The 19,567-nt window shown below is 34.3% G+C and overlaps 1 protein-coding gene across 1 annotated transcript in view; it reads right to left on the bottom strand.

The window, feature by feature from the left end:
- Sox21b overlaps window positions 1-13,281 on the bottom strand; it is a 52,112-nt gene extending 38,831 nt beyond the window's left edge. The window contains exons 1-2 of the mRNA XM_053748684.2: window positions 13,027-13,281; window positions 1,586-1,839 (exon numbers count right to left, since the gene is read on the bottom strand). Coding sequence (XP_053604659.1) covers window positions 1,586-1,839; window positions 13,027-13,031 — 259 coding nt within the window. The 5' untranslated portion in view covers window positions 13,032-13,281. The remainder of the gene's footprint in view (window positions 1-1,585; window positions 1,840-13,026) is intronic.
- Between the last annotated feature and the right edge of the window lie 6,286 nt (window positions 13,282-19,567).

The following is a 19,567-nucleotide window of genomic DNA, read 5'->3' on the forward strand; positions in this document are numbered from 1 at the left end:
CTCTAATTTATATATTCTATATTAGTGGCACTTTACCTATATAGGTAACTAAGTTTCTTTTATTCGGGTTGATTATGGAATATAATAAAAATCGATAGATTTTATCACGTGTATGTTAGTTTAATTTCGAAATCGTCATTTGCTATTAATGATAAAATCGTAACAAGTGAAAATAAGTGTTAAAGAGAAAAAAATCGACAAAAGTTTATTTCCTAAATGAAAAAAATGGTTTAATTAATTGCGTCTATATAGCTATTCATGCCAATAAAGCTAAAGAGTTTGTATTGAGTGTTAATATCAATAAAAATGTCTGTGAACATTTATAAATCGATTAAAACATAATTCTTATTCGACAGTTAGCCCACATGTACGAGTGATATAAATAATCTAATTTTTAAAAGTTTGAAACACCCCAAAATATTTATAAAGGCAATAATTTCTGTTCCTACTCATCCCGAAAGGATGAGATCAAGATTCAGCTCTATACTGAGCTCAATTTGCAATGAAAATGAACTCCTTTCACACAGGATTATACACCGGAAACTATCGCTTAGCATATAAATAACAAACTTGGGCGATCTCAATGAAGCAGGTGTGGTATTATGTACATACATTAATGGTAATCGACGTGACGTAATAAAATTTGATGACGACGTAATAGTATGAAGGTAATTTTGGCAATCAATTCATGTTTGGTTTTCGACACGTAAATCTAGACCTGATTCAAATCAGACGTTAAAACTTTAAAACTAACTAACGAATATGATCTACTAGCTGCGCCCCGCGGAATTTCAGGATGAAAAAAGTACCTTATGTGTTATTCCAGGTTATTTTCTATCCGCGTACCAAATTTCATAACAATCGGTCCAGTAGATAACGCGTGAAGAGGTAACAAACAAACAAACAAACTTACTTTCTTATTAGTTGGGATTCATAAAAATCAAATTAATAATTTAAGAAACTCCCGACTCAGAATATGCTGGAAAATAGTTGACGGTTTCAAAAAGGCTGAACATATTATATATTTTGCAAAAATAACTAAAAATACTCTCGATTGAGTATAGATTGTATTATAATAATAGTATAGTATAAAGTATAAGTTAATTTGTTAGACAAATTAAAAAACCCCCAACTTTCAATATTCATTTCGCTACAACTTTTGAACGCCTGAACCGATTTTGATCAAATATGTATCTAAGAACTACCGCATGAAAATTAACTATCAAATAAAGAAAACCGCATCTAAATCGGTTCACTCATTTATGAACTACGGTGCCACGTACACAGACAGACACACTTAGCGGTCAAACTTATAATACCCCTCGTTTTGCGTCGGGGCTTAAAAACAGATCTATCAATCTATATATAAAACTCTTGCGTTACTAAGTGAGTGACTGACTGACTGACTGACTGACAGACACCGTAAAGATGAAACTACTCGGCGTAAGAAGCTGAAATTTGGCATGTAGGTGTGTAGAGTGTGAGAAAACTAAATAGGAATTTCCGGAAATTCCCACAGGAAACGGATTTTTACTCACATACGAAGTTGTGGGTGAAAGCTAGTATTTAATATAAGGTTACTTACCTAATCTTTTAGATATCTCCGAATTGTGCATCTTAGGATTATCCTGCGCAATCTTCCTCCTCTGCAACCTGGACCAGACCATGAACGCATTCATCGGTCGCTTTATATGTTCCTCTGGGGACTTCTTCGGTTGCTGGCCGTTCATGGAGATGGATCCCATGGACCCGATCGCGCCCATGGCAGACATGTGTCCCATGGGGAAGTGCCCCATGGACCCCCCGAAGCCGGTTCGGTCGCACATCGCGCCAGCGGCACTGAAATTAAGGAAATAGTGGTGAAGACAAAATTATATATGAGGATTTATTTTTTTGTGGTTGAGGTTGCGTTCGTTGGTTAAGACCGCCTACTGAAAGGGCCCAGGTGCGAATCCTACTCGTGCCGCATGAATTTGCACAACTGTCTGACTATTAAATGCAGTAGTTTTCATAAGCCAAAACTTGCTTCCGCTGAAGGAAAACATTGTGAGGAAACCTGCACACTACTGGTTGACTAATTTAAGTAGTTTACTAGTGTGTATATTTTGTGACTTGATGGCGATAGATAGGTAGTCGTAAAGTGATGTCAGATGCCTATAGGCGACTTGAATAAAGTCTGACATCAGTGTTAAACTCTCGAAAAGAAAGAAGAATCGAAGAATCTTCCGCGTGGAATACTGCTCTTAAAATATAATATCTTCACATTTTGTCACTGTCATAATTTGACCAATGCCATTTTAAATTTCACAAGCTACTGTGCAGAATCCAGATAGGTGAATACTCAAACAACTTATAACATGACCATTAAACGCCAAAACATCCCTTAAAATTAATAAGCCACCCCTGGCGAGTATTGTTAAGCTCCAAGCACCACGTGCATGCAAAAAACTTTTAATATTTAATATTTGGGTGACAGTTACGGTGCTCATAAGACTGGAAAATATTAATGTTAAGTACTTGTACAAGAGGGTGTTTGACAAATTGATATTTACCTCCCTTTTCGAGATCGCTTCCCTTTTTAAACTGGTATTGATACTGATGCAAATTGGTATTAATTTTTAATTAAGAGTTGAGTAAAAGTTGAATACTCTTTTATATTTGCGTATTTCCAGCTGCATTCGAAGATGTGACGCAGCTAAGTTATGGTTTATCGTAAAATTAACCTTACAGGTTAGAAGTTTCAATTTGTGCTTTTACAACCGGTTGTACAACTTTGGAGAAACAAAATTGTAAGGAAGAAGTGAAAAAAATCTAAAAGTATCTACTACTTTAATATATATTGAGTATACAAAATATTAAAGTAGTAGATACTTTTAGATTTCTCTCTCTCTCTCCCTCTCTCTATTTCTCTTCGAGCGTTTTCCCCGGTTCCTTCTTCACCCGTCCACTCTCCTATTTTTAATTTTCTTAGTAAAGGTCTTCGGCATCCTTAGTTGTCAGATCATTGGCGCATATATCATCCTTGACGACATCAAAATCTTGGGTTTGCCATTCCTGCCCGGATCTGGTGGGAGCGGCCTGGTAAGGTAAGTTAAAACATTTATTTTCTACGTAATTTTTCTGATTTACGCAAGACTTGCCCACGCTTTGGAGTTTATCAGCAGAAAATCTATTACAATGTACTCAATTAAGAAATAATTCAATTACCAAAACGCAAACCGCAAATGTAATCGTTAACTCTAACCAGAAATGGTTACAAATACAAATGTAAGCGTTCGGTATTAGCAAGTTAACGAGTTCACCCCTAATGTAGGGGATGCCCGCCCCGCGGGGGACAGTGATTCTGTGACATATGCTTATCAATCTGTTCGTTGTTAATGTTGAATGTTTTGGATGACTTAATCGTCCACTCTAATGGTTGACAGGTAGGAGATGTTTTTGTAAAGCTATTTGTAAATCATTATAGTGAGATAAAGATATATTCGTATTTAATTGTTAGAAACGTATGTACAAGTGACCGCCCGCGACTGCCAGCGTGAAGTTTAGACAAAATGGCGTACTTTGCGTTTTTCTGCGCACGTTAAAGTTAACGATGCAACCCACCGTAATGAAAAGAAATAAAATCTAAACATTTTCAGATATAATATCTGAACAAAATTGTTTGGACAGTGCCGCAATCTTAATTTAATCTCGTGTTTATGCTACGAGTATAATTCATTAATCTTGCCAACCAATTACCGAAACCGTTAACCGCTGATTAAGTTCGAATTACATAATAGTATTTCACTGTAGGTAATTTATTTCATTTAGAAAATTGAAGAGAAAAAAATAATAAACTATTGTTCTCAAAAATGCTCTCTTCTTAGACCGAAATATAAAAGAAATGAAACAAAATCTGAAAAATTATATTGTCACCAAAAAGTCTCATTCATTATACTAATAACAAAATTATCACGAGCCAAAAATAAGTCAAGCGCTCACAACAAACAACACTAGAATGTCGCAGTCGACGAAAAAAAAATACAGTAGCATGTGAAATCCTAAGCTAATATTGACCAAAGATGATTGGAAGACCAGCTCGGTGAGTTAAATTAACAACAATTTTCTTATTAAGGCGCTTTTGTACCCGCATGTTAGCGCCACCGTCACATTTTTATTAATTTCTTAGCGAAAAATAAAAATATAAACTAACTGATTATGCCACACTAGATTTTCACTAGAATTTCAGTCTTAAATAAATAAATATATTAGGACAGCTCACACAGATTGAGCTAGCCCCAAAGTAAGTTCTAGACTTATGGGATACTAACTCAACGATACTATATTTTATAACATATACATATATAGATAAACATCCAAGACCCGGGCCAATCAGAAAAAGATCATTTTGCATCATGACCCGACCGGGGATCGAACCCGGGACCTCTCGGTTCAGAGGCAAGCACTTTACCATTGCGCCACTGAGGTCGTCAAATATATAATACAATGTGGTCACAGGACTAAACGGATTTTGGTAGCCACCGTTTTCAATTTATTTAACTGTGACTGTGTGTGTCATTACACAATGTAGTCACAGTTGAAAGTAGTTTTCCATTGAAAACTACAATACTTTTGTAATATACTTCTAATATTCATCTAGTGTGACACATAGCGCCTTGATATGGCTGCAGATAAAAGTCTATATTATCTTCCTAATAATTTACATGATGAAAATTCTAATGATAATAATTGGCCCTTGAATGAAACACCAAGAATATAGAGGAACACGAGTTTTGTGACGAGATTTTGCGAGCATTTCATAAGCCCCTGACAAATTTATTAATTTATTTTAGTATTTTATATAAAGTTTATTTTCTTTATCAGAAGTTATCACCTTCTAATCCTTATTTTAACAATAGAAAAACTGATTGTTAAATAATAAACAGCGTCATTTGAAGCACTGTTTCACTGTTGTTCAAAAAATTACTGAGTCAACAGCAGACTTTAAGAATCACACTCAATATTAAAAATAAGGAATTTGAGTGAACATTTGTGACTTCAAAGTCACAAAACTCCATGTAAAAAACACCGTATGCGGTATTTCGTGGACTAACTCGAAATGAGACAATCACAAAACTGGCTTACTTAAAGCGCCGCAGTTCAAACACGACCTCGGTGTCTGAGACGCCGCAGATTTGTCTTAGCAATTACCAAGGATCAGAGCAGGCAGGTACGTGTCAGATCTTGGATAACTTGTGAATTGTATGCTTCTTTGGTTGTGAACGATGTGGTCGATTCAACTTCAGACTTCGCTTCATGTCAATTTCTGAAAGAGATTCTCTTCCTCCTACCACTTTTCACTTCAAAAAAATTAGATATTATCTGGAATATTACAGAATTACTAGGAAATGACTTTCAGATTCAAACATAGGTTTATGCCAAGTATTTTTATTGTCATGTCATTAACTAACTCTGTGATGAAGTCTGTGCTCTGTCTGTGCAAGTGGTGGTCGATGAAAACTACTATACATGAGTCAGATTGGTATACAAATTCATGTGGCACGAGTAGGATTCGAACCTAGGACCTTTCGATCCACATGCGGGCGTCTTAACCATTACACCACCGCCGCTTCTGACAAAGCCCTAGGCCGCTGATGTTAAGTAACATTTATATATTTGCCCAAACTATTTGCCAAAAATGTATGTAGGTATGTATAGTTTCCATTTGAAAGAATTCTGTAAATTTTCGAACAGTTTGTTCCCAAACAGTACAGTGAAACCATCTTGCTAATAACATAACCACATAAAATGATCGTCTGTTTGTTCTCCAAGCGGCGAGAACAGAGCCTGTTAGAGTATCTTTGAGTGTATAGTTATAACGAAGATATAACAGTGATGACGAAACACGAGGTGTGAAAGAGCAGTGTAGGTACCTACCCAAATAAAACTGTTTTTGCAATACGAAGGATGGAAGGTTTAATTATTAATATCGTTGCCATCATTCGGCGACCTCGGTGGCGCAATGGTAAGGTTCTTGCCACTGAACCAAGAGATGCCGGGTTCGATCCCCGGTCGGGTCATGATGGAAAATGATTTTTTTCTGATTGGCCCGGGTCTTGGATGTTTATCTATATATTTGTTATAAAATATAGTATCGTTGAGTTAGTATCCCATAACACAACAACGAACTTACTTTGGGGCTAGCTCAATCTGTGTGATTTGTCCTAATATATTTATTTATCATTATCATAAAGAGAATTAATTGTGTGAGATTTTTAGAAATTTAAAAGTTATTTTGTGAAATATACTTTAATTGTTACAATAAAAATATATAAAGTAATATAGAAGAAACTAATGTTAACAGAACAAGATCAGTCTAAAACTAAGTAATACAAATTTGGATATTTTCTGAAACGTCCAACTGGACGCCATCTTTTGGGAGTGGAGAGAAACTGTATGGTAACTAAATGTGCAAGCAAGTATCTGTTGAGGTCGGCAGGAACTTAAGAAATGTTATGACTTGGTAAACAAGGTACTGCGTTATGGGCCACTTACGTGAGATGTCTGACATACACACCAATGTTTTTCCGACTATATATATCGCGAAAGAGTTCGGCGAACTTTGGCGAATTCGGCATATATTGCTGGTTTTTCATTGCAGTAAATAAAAGCTCTCATACAAACCACCCAATGTTCATTCATTTGCGTCGTCGTAAATGACTATACTGTGGTAACTTTTCCACTCACTGTGTAGCCGACGACCTCAGTAGCGCAGTAGTAAAGTACTTGCCTCTGTACCCAGAGGTCCCGGGTTCGATCCCCGTTGGGGTCATGATGGAAAATGATATTTTTCTCATTGGCCCAGGTCTTGGATGTTTATCTATATATGTATATGTATTTGTTATAAAATATAGTGTCGTTGAGTTAGTATCCCATAATACAAGACTCAAACTTTGGGGCTCACTCAATCTGTGTGATTTGTCTTAATATATTTATTTAATTATTTGTTATGCACAGAAAGCTACAAAAATAGCTCTCGCTTGGCTGGGAACCAGCTAAGAGAAACGGAAACGAGAAGCATGATCAGATATGGTGTTCTTTTTATATGTTATATATGTATTATTAATGTCGTAGTAAAAATCAATTTACTTCATTCGCTAGTCAGTTACTGCCTGTCGACATTATTAATACTGAAAGTATTTTTATACATTGTCGTGTGATCTATTGTCTGATTTAAACCTCCACAGATTCAATGTAAAATACTATATTGATAACTTTCAATGTTAACATAAATTGTAGTATCATCTGTTGTTGTCGAGTAACATTCTTGGATATAATCATTTTGTGGCTGGGTGAAACGCCAGGGTCTAACCAGAAGCGCCAATTTTGATCTGTGTTTGTGTCGGCGTCAACTAGTGGCGTTAAACACAGCATTTAACTGCATATCGCGCTCGTTTCATTTATAGTGATCTTGTGAATAAGCTGTGGAGTTTTATATAACATTGTTTGAAATCAATCCTCGGCATAGAAAAGTACAACTACACCTATAGTTAGGTGAAAATCTATACCTAGGTGAATAAACAGCCATTTGTATTAAAGTGATATTTATATGAGTCGATCACTTGAATTCTATTCAAAATCGATACAGTTTTTTTATATAGCTTTGTTTGAAATGATCACACGAAGCACACGATTTAAACCAAACCAAAATATAACTAGGAAGAATAAAACTTGTAGTTTGAGCCATTAGAATACTAAAGATTAAGTTATCTTTCAAACAGAAATACTAAATCTAAAACGGTTTCGCTGTTTGAGATCAACAGACAGACATAGATATACATAAAGACATGCCCTATACAGAAGGCCAATCTGTATCGAAAATATTATAACTAACACAGGCTAGATTTATTAGATATACTAAGTCTAACGGCTTCAGTCTCTACAGCTATTCAAATATTCCCCATTTCTCTGCTTAATGTACCTTTCAATGTACTCATTAAGTCTTAACTGTACCTCTTTGTAATTCATCCAGCATTATCACAAGGCTATAGCCGTATAAAGCCTTCAATGGGCTCTAGTATGACTGCGCCAGTATTCACAAATGCCAATAGGAAATACTAAAACGGCTAAATTTTCCATACGAAAGCCCTGAAGTAAGCATTGACAGTGACAATAATATAGAATGTTTATATGTTGTAGTAGAAGAATTATATAGTTTTGACTAAATGTAAGATCAACACACTATTGCGGTATTGAATATATAGGTATGATACTAGTTAATTCTCAAATGTTAGCTTCATATGATAATACACAGCCCTAACCTCGTTACGTATCGGCGAAAATGACCATTCATTTAAAATTATAGGTAAGACCTAGAATATTCGCTGTCGTATTTGTTTTGTGAATTAAGGAACTACTTGAAACTATTTCAAGTTAGAGGGTTTAAGAGATATCTAATTCTGCTACTGTCAACCTGTACTTTTGTCGATAAATTGATTGTTTTATTATTAGCTATTTTATACGAACTAATATTTGTACGCCTGAGGGCAGAGTCCTGTATAGTTTGTTTTTGTGACATCTTATCTAACCTCTTTGATACAAATAAAAATTGATTGATTGATAAAATTAAATACGTTGTGATTTTATTTTGTTTTTAATGTCCATTCGGACATTAAGATAGACCATTATCACCACAGACTTAAATATGAATCTCAACATTTGACAATCTTAAGGTTAATATTTAAGTCGGAAAATTTACATAGGTACAAAAGTAAGTTTCTCTTAACCTTTTGATGAACACTATACAAGACGCAAAAGAAGTTTGTTTGTCATCACGATAATAGAGGAGAGATTTAAGAAAAAAATGTGCAGAATATGTAATTGTTTGCTAATCAAATTCACTAACGATTTAACTTTAACTTAAGACGCTTATAAGCCAAGAGTACATGGTCTCTTTAAAAGAACGACCTTGATTGGTGTTGCCATGTTTGCAAATCACCAATTATTATACTATTCAGAATCCGTTGCATTGTTGTTAATTTTGCAACTGTTCACACAACTAACGTCGATTTATTTCGTGCTAATAAGAAAGAAAACAATATATACTCTAATTACGTCAATAATTATTATATTTTCATATTTTAATTTTAGTAATAATTTGTGTTTGTTTTTATCCGTCTAACTTTTTATCTTTAGGTATGTCGAGGAGGTTGTACCAGCTTCACAGTGTCGTCGAACAGTTTGCCATACATTGCTGGTTTTTCATTGCCGTAAATAAACGCACTCTATAATGATGGCATGTGTTATACCTAATAGATTCCATAATTATTTCACTTAATATTCTGCCACTACCTTTTCGTTACTAATTATGTAAGTAACTTGCTAAAATATTCATGTTTGAATCTTATTAGAAGAAAAATCATCTTTCACATATGCCCACTCGGATATCATTAATTTTCTACTGCATATTCTTGTATACACTATTCTTCAATTGGATATAATATTAGATGACTTTGACATTATGAGGAATTACAAAATAATTACTCGTTACATAATGAAAGCTTTTGCGGCCTCTACATTACAAAAGAAATAAAAAAATTAAATACATTAATACCTTATACTATGTGTTTCATGGTTGAACGACGGTTATTAATTGGTTTAGACTCTGCCATTGAATTGAAGACAAGAAGCCAAATAAGATGCGATTTTTGTATAAATCAAACTGAATAGGCCAGAATAGGGGATAAAATCATAAAGTGCGGAGCCACGATATACCATAGAATAGAATAAATTGATCTTCCGATGTAAGGTTAAGGTCGATAATGAACAATTCAATTCAAAAAAATACAATAAGAAACCGTAAAACAAAACAAACCAACACTTGCATAACAAAATAATTGTTACAACTTCAAAAGAACAAATTATAACATCGGATCACTCGATTACATAAACAAGAGGTTAACGACCCCATCATTTGAACTGCCGGCAGCATCAAAGAGCTAACGATTATTGTAAAAGTGTAAAAATAATAAAAACAATTTTACAACACTGGCTGTAAAGACGAGGCAATTGTGCTTCATTAGGTAATCTGTAAAATGCCTAATTGGGCCGAGCCACCGCTGCATTTCTTCGCATTCGAATTTTGAATTGTCCTGGTGTTGCCATAAAAGAATATTATGAGATAAAATACCAGTAATTATTATGTACGCTTTTTTCAGAAGGATTAGATATTGTTACAATCGTCTACAATGTAAATCCACAGCTGGAAAGAATGAGGTACTTAATTTTTAACTAAATTTAGATTAAGCCATAGTATTACAAACATTGCATTTACCTATGTGGATCTTATTAGAGTCAAAATATGATATATTTTTTATAAAGAATTAGACCAAACACCAATAAAAACCCAATTACTTATATTTAAGTGAGTATTTATTTATGGATAATTTAAACTTCTTATTATAAGACCTTTCTTTAAAAAAATAACTTCTTCATTTATATGAAGACGTTATTTAATGTTGTTAATTCTTTCGCGCTTATATAATTCGTATTGTAATAAGATATATTATTCGGTCGTACATGATTTGTATTCAAGAATTTGTTCAATAAATTAGAATGCATTGTGTAGTTGGCCAAGGCTAATTTTGTTTGGCAACTTAGTCCATAATCAGTACATTAACCAACAAAATCATTGCCAATTTAGCCGTAGACACCATTATCATGACGAAGACAACGTTGCTGACTGTACTTAATATGAACCTCGCGACGAATTCACAAGATAAAACATAATAAAAATCAAAAGGGCGAGATTCCCCATATCATTATGAGCCAAAATTGCTACTGTTTTGACTGTCGGCAATTTTGTGAAAACGGCCAATAAAGGGTTCAAACCATGTTTAAACCGAAATTCCATCATTATACTGTCGTCAGATTTTACAGCTGATATGGCAACACTTACAGCGTTGAGAATAATAAACAGTTTTGTAACATCTACAGTTTCTGTACTCTTGAAGGATTTTAAAATATGGTGTATGGTATGATTATTTGACATAGTTTTATTGGATGAAAACACATAGAAAATAAAAATGGTGGCGCGGCAGGCATATCACATGGAGAGAGCTCTTCAGTCAATTGGCAGTAAAAAAAAAAACTTATAAATACAGTGGGCAAAAGTAGCAGTAATACGTATTATACAAGTTAATACAAAACATATCAGAAATTTCATTAATTTACATTTTATGTCTTGACCGACGATCAAACTTGAAGACCTTCAAATGTGGCAGATATAAGTGTTAAACATACGTTACCGTTATATAATTTACCGTTATTTAATAATAACGTTGAATAATCATTATGTTTTAATTGGTCACAAAATCGCCCACGTCCTTAAACCACGAAGAAAAGCATTGCATTTTGACATGTGCGTCGATTGAGTAAATTTTAATTGACACACTTGGATTGTAACTTCATACATCAGTACTTGTGAGATATTATATCAGGGTTCAAAGTTTAACATTATATTTTTGTTAATTAAAAATATGATACAACTTTTCTCTCAAAAATAATAGAAGAGAATGAGAGAGAGCCGAAAAAAATCATGTTACTGCGAGAAATATACTTAGATATTTTATTATACCCGATTAATAGGTATTGTAAAACGTGATACACATATATCGAAAGTTTCTTTATTGTTTATACCTCTTGAAGCAGTAAAGGTTGACGCAGCGACAAGTAGACTTCGATAAAAATTAAATCGACTAAACCAATCTTCTTGAAATGTTGTATACACATAGGAGTACTAAGAAGGATAACATAAGTTTCATCATAGAAAAACACGGTTCCCGTAGGAAATTTATAATAGATGTGTAGTGATAATGTCTATAGGAAGCAAGCAGCGCAGACCATAAACAATTGAAATTCAATAGAAGTCACTGAAGCGTCGCCGAATTATTAAAAAAGCGAAAGGCTATTTAAGAAATAAACCCTAAATTTCGTCGTCTTTTCTTCTACGATCGTCATCAATTGATTTTTCTATCGTTATTTCCCTGATACTGGCAGCTTAATTTTCCATAATATTAATCAGGTAAAGGTAACTGTTTTGAACATGGAACGTAATTACTGATTGATTATTTTCCCGCATAAACATTTGATTGTCAATTGTTCATGCCTTCTAGGTAGGATCGAGTCAGAGACACGTGACGGGTTATTAGGCAATGGGCTCACAACCATTATGCTTTTGATTCTTGCTAATATTTCTAAAGTAGCCTTTGAGTGTTGTTGCCATTCAGCTCTGTCTACCCCGTGCCCTTAAGGCATAAGATATGTAAATATGAATACCTGTGTGTACCTGTAATTTAAGTTACTTTGTCAAGTTACTTTGTCATTGAGATTTTTTTAGTTCTTTTTGTGTTTATCGACGAAGTTAGATGTTGGGCGAGTTGCATTGCACCTAATTTGAATAATTAGGTGAATACCTATTCTTTGTGGTGTGAAACAAGTGATCAAGAGATAGAACATTGTTAAATTATAAATAGTCTGAGCTACTGGAAAAATTTTCTTCTTTATCAAGTTATATTTCATTTAAATTGTTAAAACAACCTAAACGTCCGTCTCCCGAAGATGACTTTTAGAAATACTTAGATATAGTAAGTATATACCAGATTTATAAAGTCAATTAAGTTTATAATTAAAAGCTATTAAGTATAAGAACAAGTAATTATGCAATTGAAAGTATGAAATAAGTATCTCTTATAAAAGCCATCTGATCAACTTTGATCCACGAACTGCATCTAAAAGCAAAATTCAAATTCAAATTCAATTCAAAGCATCTCCGAAACATCTGAAATCGTCCTTAATGAAATGACATAACGAGCAAAAAAAGAACAATGGAAACTTACACTGACTTCCCCAAAAACAGAAGCGCGGCTGATCAATTCGGCACAAGTTCAATGACATCCCGGCGTTTTGACCTCGTAGACCAGCAGGCATTTCCCAGCTCCTTCACGGCTCTCTAAATAAAAGGTATTTTACTAAGTGAAGTTTGTTTACCTCATGAAGTGACCGCTGGCCCGTTGATGCAAGTCAAGCTCCACGGTGCAGCCGTTTTCACACTTGATAATACCAAAACCCAGTCCGTCGGCACTGCACGTAACTAAATTTGGAACAGTTAACACTTAATTACAAGTATTATATCATTTATTCGATTATTGTTATCGATAACGCGTGCGAATCTAAGCGGCCGTCGCGCGTCCGCCGCTAGCAAAGCACAATGGCGACAATCGACAATCGTGCAGCGCGACTGCGGTGACGGTACTACTAACAAATCGAGTGAAAAGCCGAATCGAGTCGACCAATAGCGCAGCGGCACTACGCCCACGACGACGCGCAGATCATTGTGATTGGACAAGCAACTGCCATTGCCTTACGGATGTTATTATGCAGAACGAGACCAACTGTTCGAAATAAGAATTTAAACGTTTACTAGCCGGGGTACAATGCAAATTGGTTGCGCGCGCTCTGTCGCGTGGTCTCTTTCTTGCTTTCTTGTTCGGTTTTTGTTTATGCTATAGCAAGCAGTGACTCGCTTTATTCGATACGATACTGAATTGTTTCACCTGAACCCCTCAATCGGCCACTTAGCGTGCTTTAATTTAATTTATTCGATGTCTTTGATAGCTCTTTGAATTCCGTGCTGTACATTTATGTCATAATAAAAACGGATGTTGTTTCTTTATATATTTTTTTGTTCGTTTATCGGCGGATTAAGAGATTTAATTAGATAAGAGACAGAGATTAATAGACATCATCCCAAACTTTGTTTGTTGTTATTATAGCTGTTCCGGTTTTCGTCATAAACATTCCAGAAAACTTGAATATAAGTAGGCCTTTATTTCTGAAATTTCGACGAAAGGACATTCCCTTAGAGATGTAGACAGAACCTCCAAGATTCCTTACAGATGTAGACAGAACTAAGAATCGTAAAACTTGAAAGCCACACTTATCTTGATAACCGAATCATTATTGGAGTCAAAATAAAAAAAAATACGTAAAAATCATATATTCAAACAATTTAAATTTGTCATAACGTTTATATGCAGTCAAATTGTGTAGAATTTATGAATTCATTATCCAATTTACTGGAATCGCTTATTAACTGGATAAAAAATATACTATGGATTAAGACATCCAGTACCCAGTGTTCAGAATGACCTCCAATCCTTCACCTGGTGAATTGATTCTGAAATAATGACAAGTGCTAGTTCATCATCTATGATAAAAAGGTCTTGTTAACTTTTTAATTATCTGGCACGAATAGTTTGCTGTTTTAATAGTTTACAATCTGTCTGAGGTCAAGCAGCTGTTATGTTCAGAATCAAAACGAAATAATTTCTTTAGTAATTAGACTTTCACAGGCACTTTTTCACTATTCTAAATTAAATAACATTTACCAAAGCTACAAACTACTAGCATTACGGTACGATCACTGCTGAGAAGAAATGGCAAAAGAAAGAAACTCATTTAAACAGAATTGGTCGCTATCATGCCAGAAGGGCGCACCAATTTTTAAATATAATTTTTTTTTCTCAGTTGTATAAAATGTACTAAGTACACAATAAAGTACATGGTCAAAGATGTTTTTCCATCGCTTCCTGAACACCATAAATAAATAAATAAATATATTAGGACAAATCACACAGATTGAGCTAACCCCAAAGTAAGTTCGAGACTTGTGTTATAGGATACAAACTCAACGATACTATATTTTATAACAAATACATGTATAGATAAACATCCAAGACCCGGGCCAATTAGAAAAAGATCATTTTCCATTATGATTCGACCGGGGATCGAACCGGGGTCCTCTCGGTTCAGAGGCAAGCACTTTACCACTTCGCCACCGAGGTCGTCATGGAACAATTTTCGCTTTACAAAATAGATCTTTACTTTATCTTGTACCTATCATCATTACGATCTCAGCCACAGAGAGTCCACTGCTAGATACAGAAGAAATATAAGAAGAAAGTATATAGAAGCAGTTTGTATTGAGCGAAAGAGTCTTCTCTTTAGCTCGATCAAATTTGTGAGGACCATTACCAACGTTACGGACACCGCAATTATATGTAGCGTGTGTGTGTGGAGTGAGCAGGAGCATATACTAGTAGGGCAGGGCAATATCTTTGCCATGGTTTGGGCAGAGGCACCACATTGCCAAGTTGTGTCAGATCTATCCTCTGAACATTTTTTTCTTTGCTTCGAAAGAGTCTAATGTAGGACACGATATCTGGAAAATTGATGATAATCATACCGTTATACTAAATCGGTTAAGATGTGGTTGTGTAGTAGCATTAATAATATCTACCATTACGCCTTCCTTGCCATCATATATAACGTAGGGTACAGTGCTGATCATAAATTCATTAGATGATCAAATGCTAGGGTCACAGTGGTTCAAGAAACCGTTAGGTACAGCAGTATAAAGAATCTTCCAGTACAGTCACTGATATTTTTTTGTAATAAACTGCTTTTTGTTGATTGTGATGCAGATTTCAATATTTTCCTTCTCCCTTCAAAAAACTCGTATCGATTTCGGCATCCCATACAAAAAAATACGTTGGAACATTTGAAAGGTCAAGTACTTTTTCAATAATCGAAATATTATCACATCAATGGCAACGGAAGTACATAACGATTAAAAAATAACATTCTTACAAGTCGATCGAATTGTTCGGAATTCGGCAACTTCTTTCACGTCACTAACGGTTCTAAGAAAATTCAATTCAAAAATCGAATTTAAAAAAATTAGCATACGTCTATCATCTAAGTTATGATCCAATAACAACACAATACAAGTTACATGCAAATTCGTAAGCGATACTAAAGACGTTAGATTCTAAAAAAAAAAAACTGTCACTGGGGCGCGTTCAAATTTAAATTAGTTTGTAAAAATCGATTTGGCCACCGAAAAATGCAGGCCATTTATAAAATATGTTTATGAATAAATCACAATGGAGGCGTTCGATTTTTAAACTGTATTGTAACGTAATGGCGGCGCGAGGGCACTGGGTCGCGCCCTAGGGTTGTGACGTATACGTCAATGTGCGGACCGCAATTCACCGTACGCAAATTAACTGCGTACGCATTGAATTTTTATAGTCAATAAAAAAAAACTATTCAACGATTTGTTCCGCTTTGTACTTGTGCCAGTGTTAAGCATTTTTAAATTTCGATAAATGATTTTTGCATATGACAGGGTATGCTCATGTAGATTTCGCGACATGTGTAAAGGCAGTATTATGCAGGTACTTTTGTAGTTTTATTGGTTCGCTACTATCATTTAAATTGGATTTGTTCCGTGTACAAGTAAATTTAACAGACCGTTACAAATTAAGTCATTGATATAGAGATATAAATACTGATTATTCGCACCAAATGGACCTTTCACGATAAAAGCTATGAATACTAATGTTTGCTTAATACTACAGTTTGGAATAAATTATATAATAAATTTTCCACCGATAATGTAATCGTTTCAAGATATGGAGCTTATAAAATATATTTCATTCAAATACTTAAACCTATAGATTTAGCCAAGTTTGTAACATATCTATACTACAAGCAGATTAATTTTATAACTAAGTATAATTATGTAAGTATTTTGTTACAAAGTTTAGATTAAGAATGGAAATTGAGGTAAAACAATTTCAAATTTATTAGTACCTACTTCTAGCTATAAAGAACTAAAATTTTAATTTGATAGTTCGGTAAAAATTTTGAAAAAAATATCTAAATAAAAATTTTAACAATAAACTTTTTTAAAATAAGTCTATGAATTCATCATAGACTAGTGGAATTGAATATTTAACAAAATTGAAAAACAATATTACAGTTTAACATTTACACATGGCGTGAGATTTCTGACATTGGTGATCCCAATACAATTGGGAGCTTCAATAACATTATTTGCGGGTACATGTATACTGACAATCGTGGACACAAAGATAACACCAAAAAATTTGCATACGATTCGAACAGTAGCATAATACCCCCCTCTGGAAATGGTAATATCGATTGACGAACAATAAAAACGTCATTCAAAAATTCGCACCGCACCATCTAGTTTTGTACTGCGTGCAAATCCGTTATTGAACATTTTCATGCAAATTCGATTTTTAAATTTAACATCGATACCTAGTTCCATTATTGCACGAATTGGCGTGAAGAATCGATCGTTTTTAACATTACCTATACCTATTGTAATATTTTTTATTTTTTTTTATTTTATGCAAAATAGAATTCAGTAACTTTGACAAATGTTGCTGCCAGTATCAATTGCAAATGATTTATTGATATTTAAATCTATATTATGATATGGTTTAACGTCTTTCAAGATCAGAATTGATCTCATTTTGGATACAAAATCACATTTAAAATTTAATTTTTACATTGAATTTGTAAAGGTTTTATTACGACAAACAGATCTTTCTTTAGATTTTACGCACAAAAAAAAAGAAAATCGAGAATCCTCAAGTACATTTTTCCATTGATCATTTCCCCACAATCTGTTTAAGATATCCAATATTATCAACAATGCTCGTATCGAGTGCGTCACTCGCGAATCAGATCAATCCACTCGATGACAATGCCAGGAATATGAGGGTGGCATTAGTGCTATTCTGACAGACAACGAACACTATGGTATATGGATTCCTGCTTTCGTATAATACAAATAGTTTTGATACAAATATAATATGTAATCTGGGAAATGTTTTTTTTTATGAGACGTATCTGATCCAGCACCAATAGAAAATCAACATTGATTTAGTTATCCGACATAAGGTCTGTCGCGCTTTTCGCATCATAAAAAACTGCTGGACTAATTTAAACTCCTCACACGGTTCGATAGGACATTTTTGAATTAGTATTTTAACGGCTCCTGAAAAGTTTATCTAAGTCCCTCAAGCACGCTGTGATTGTATGTCTATCTGTTCCCGTATATCGCAGTGAATTTATCCTTTAATGCATCTCGTGTATCCTTGCAAATAATAATTATTTCCAGTGCAGATTTGTTAATAGTTTGTGTTTAAAAATTCATTTAGCTTCCGTGAACGCCATACTTAGGCGCTAGTACATAAATATTTTTTCTCTCGCTATCCCGTGATCGGCTTTGCTTGTAGTTATACCTACTCATTTTTCACTTATTTTTTTCGCGTTTTGTCCAAATTTTTTTTATCGGACCCTCCTGGCTTGTTACACCATCTTATCAGGCTACGGAGGCGCATCTTTTGACGCATCACACGCTTCGATAGGACCACCAATTTTTTAATTTCTTTATATTTTACTTTATGACTGTTGAAAGTCTTTTTGTCTGTAAACCTTCAACACTGGAACGATTGTCGTATAGTATTATCGTGTGCATTGGTTCGGTACCCGTACCCATGTGTCCCTACCCGTATTTAATAATTATTCTATCTTTCTAATCACAACATGTAATTAGAAGGATACAATACGAAATAGATACCTTATGGAGTGAAGTCGCTTAAGATGCCTCTCTTGGTCATTTTTTATCATACCTTATAATATAATAAATAATTAAGCGACTGCCCTCCATAAGAGTACATTTGCCTGTGGAACGTCAATAATAATAATAAATATATAAATAAATATATCAGGACTATCATACAGATTGAGCTAGCCCCAAAGTAAGTTCGAGACTTGTGTTATGCGATACTAACTCAACGATATTATATTTTATAACAAATACATATATAGATAAACATCCAAGACATGGGCCAATCAGAAAAAGATCATTTTCCATCATGACCCCACCGGGGATCGAACCCAGGACCTCTCGGTTCAGTGGCAAGAACCTTACCACTGCGCCACCGAGGTTGTCAATAAACAAATGAAGTATAAAATCATGCTACACAGAGAGTTAAAAGCCGAATCGATGATAGTGATAGTGGTCATCGATTATATTACAATTTAATCGATATTTATGTTCCCACCACTCGAACCAGAACATCAGTCACGATAATTCAATCACCTAACCAGTAGGTACACAACACACTTAAAATACATGGCATTGTGTCCCCTTAAATTAAGTGGCCTTTGATTTCCGATCGTGCATGAGACCTTAATCTCGGTTGATCATTTGGATTGCACTCAGTGGCGAAAATGCAGTTTTTGTAGTCCAAATTAAGAAAGCACAAGCGATTTTCCCGTTGGTCAAAACTGGTCCTGTAACTATTTTTAGTTCTATCATATTCTGCTTTTCATTGTGTTTGTGTAAATATCTATAACTGTATTAGGTTATCTAAATGTTAAACTGGATTATAATTTAATAGCTGCGCCCCGGGGCTTCGCTCCCGTAGGAATTTCGGGATAAAATGTGTGTGCTCGTGTGTCGTATGTTTATTTGTGTACAAAATTTCAAAATCATAACAATATGTCTAATATATTTTTCGTGGAAGAGTAACAAACATACACACATACATGGCCATAAACTTTGCATTTATAGTATTAATAGGATTAAAATTAATACAATGAAAAAATCGTAAAGTCGGTATTTTTTCGAAATTATTCGTAAACT

The sequence above is a fragment of the Plodia interpunctella genome, chromosome 1 (assembly GCF_027563975.2).
Source record: "Plodia interpunctella isolate USDA-ARS_2022_Savannah chromosome 1, ilPloInte3.2, whole genome shotgun sequence".
In the NCBI taxonomy this organism is placed as follows: Eukaryota; Metazoa; Arthropoda; class Insecta; order Lepidoptera; family Pyralidae; genus Plodia; species Plodia interpunctella.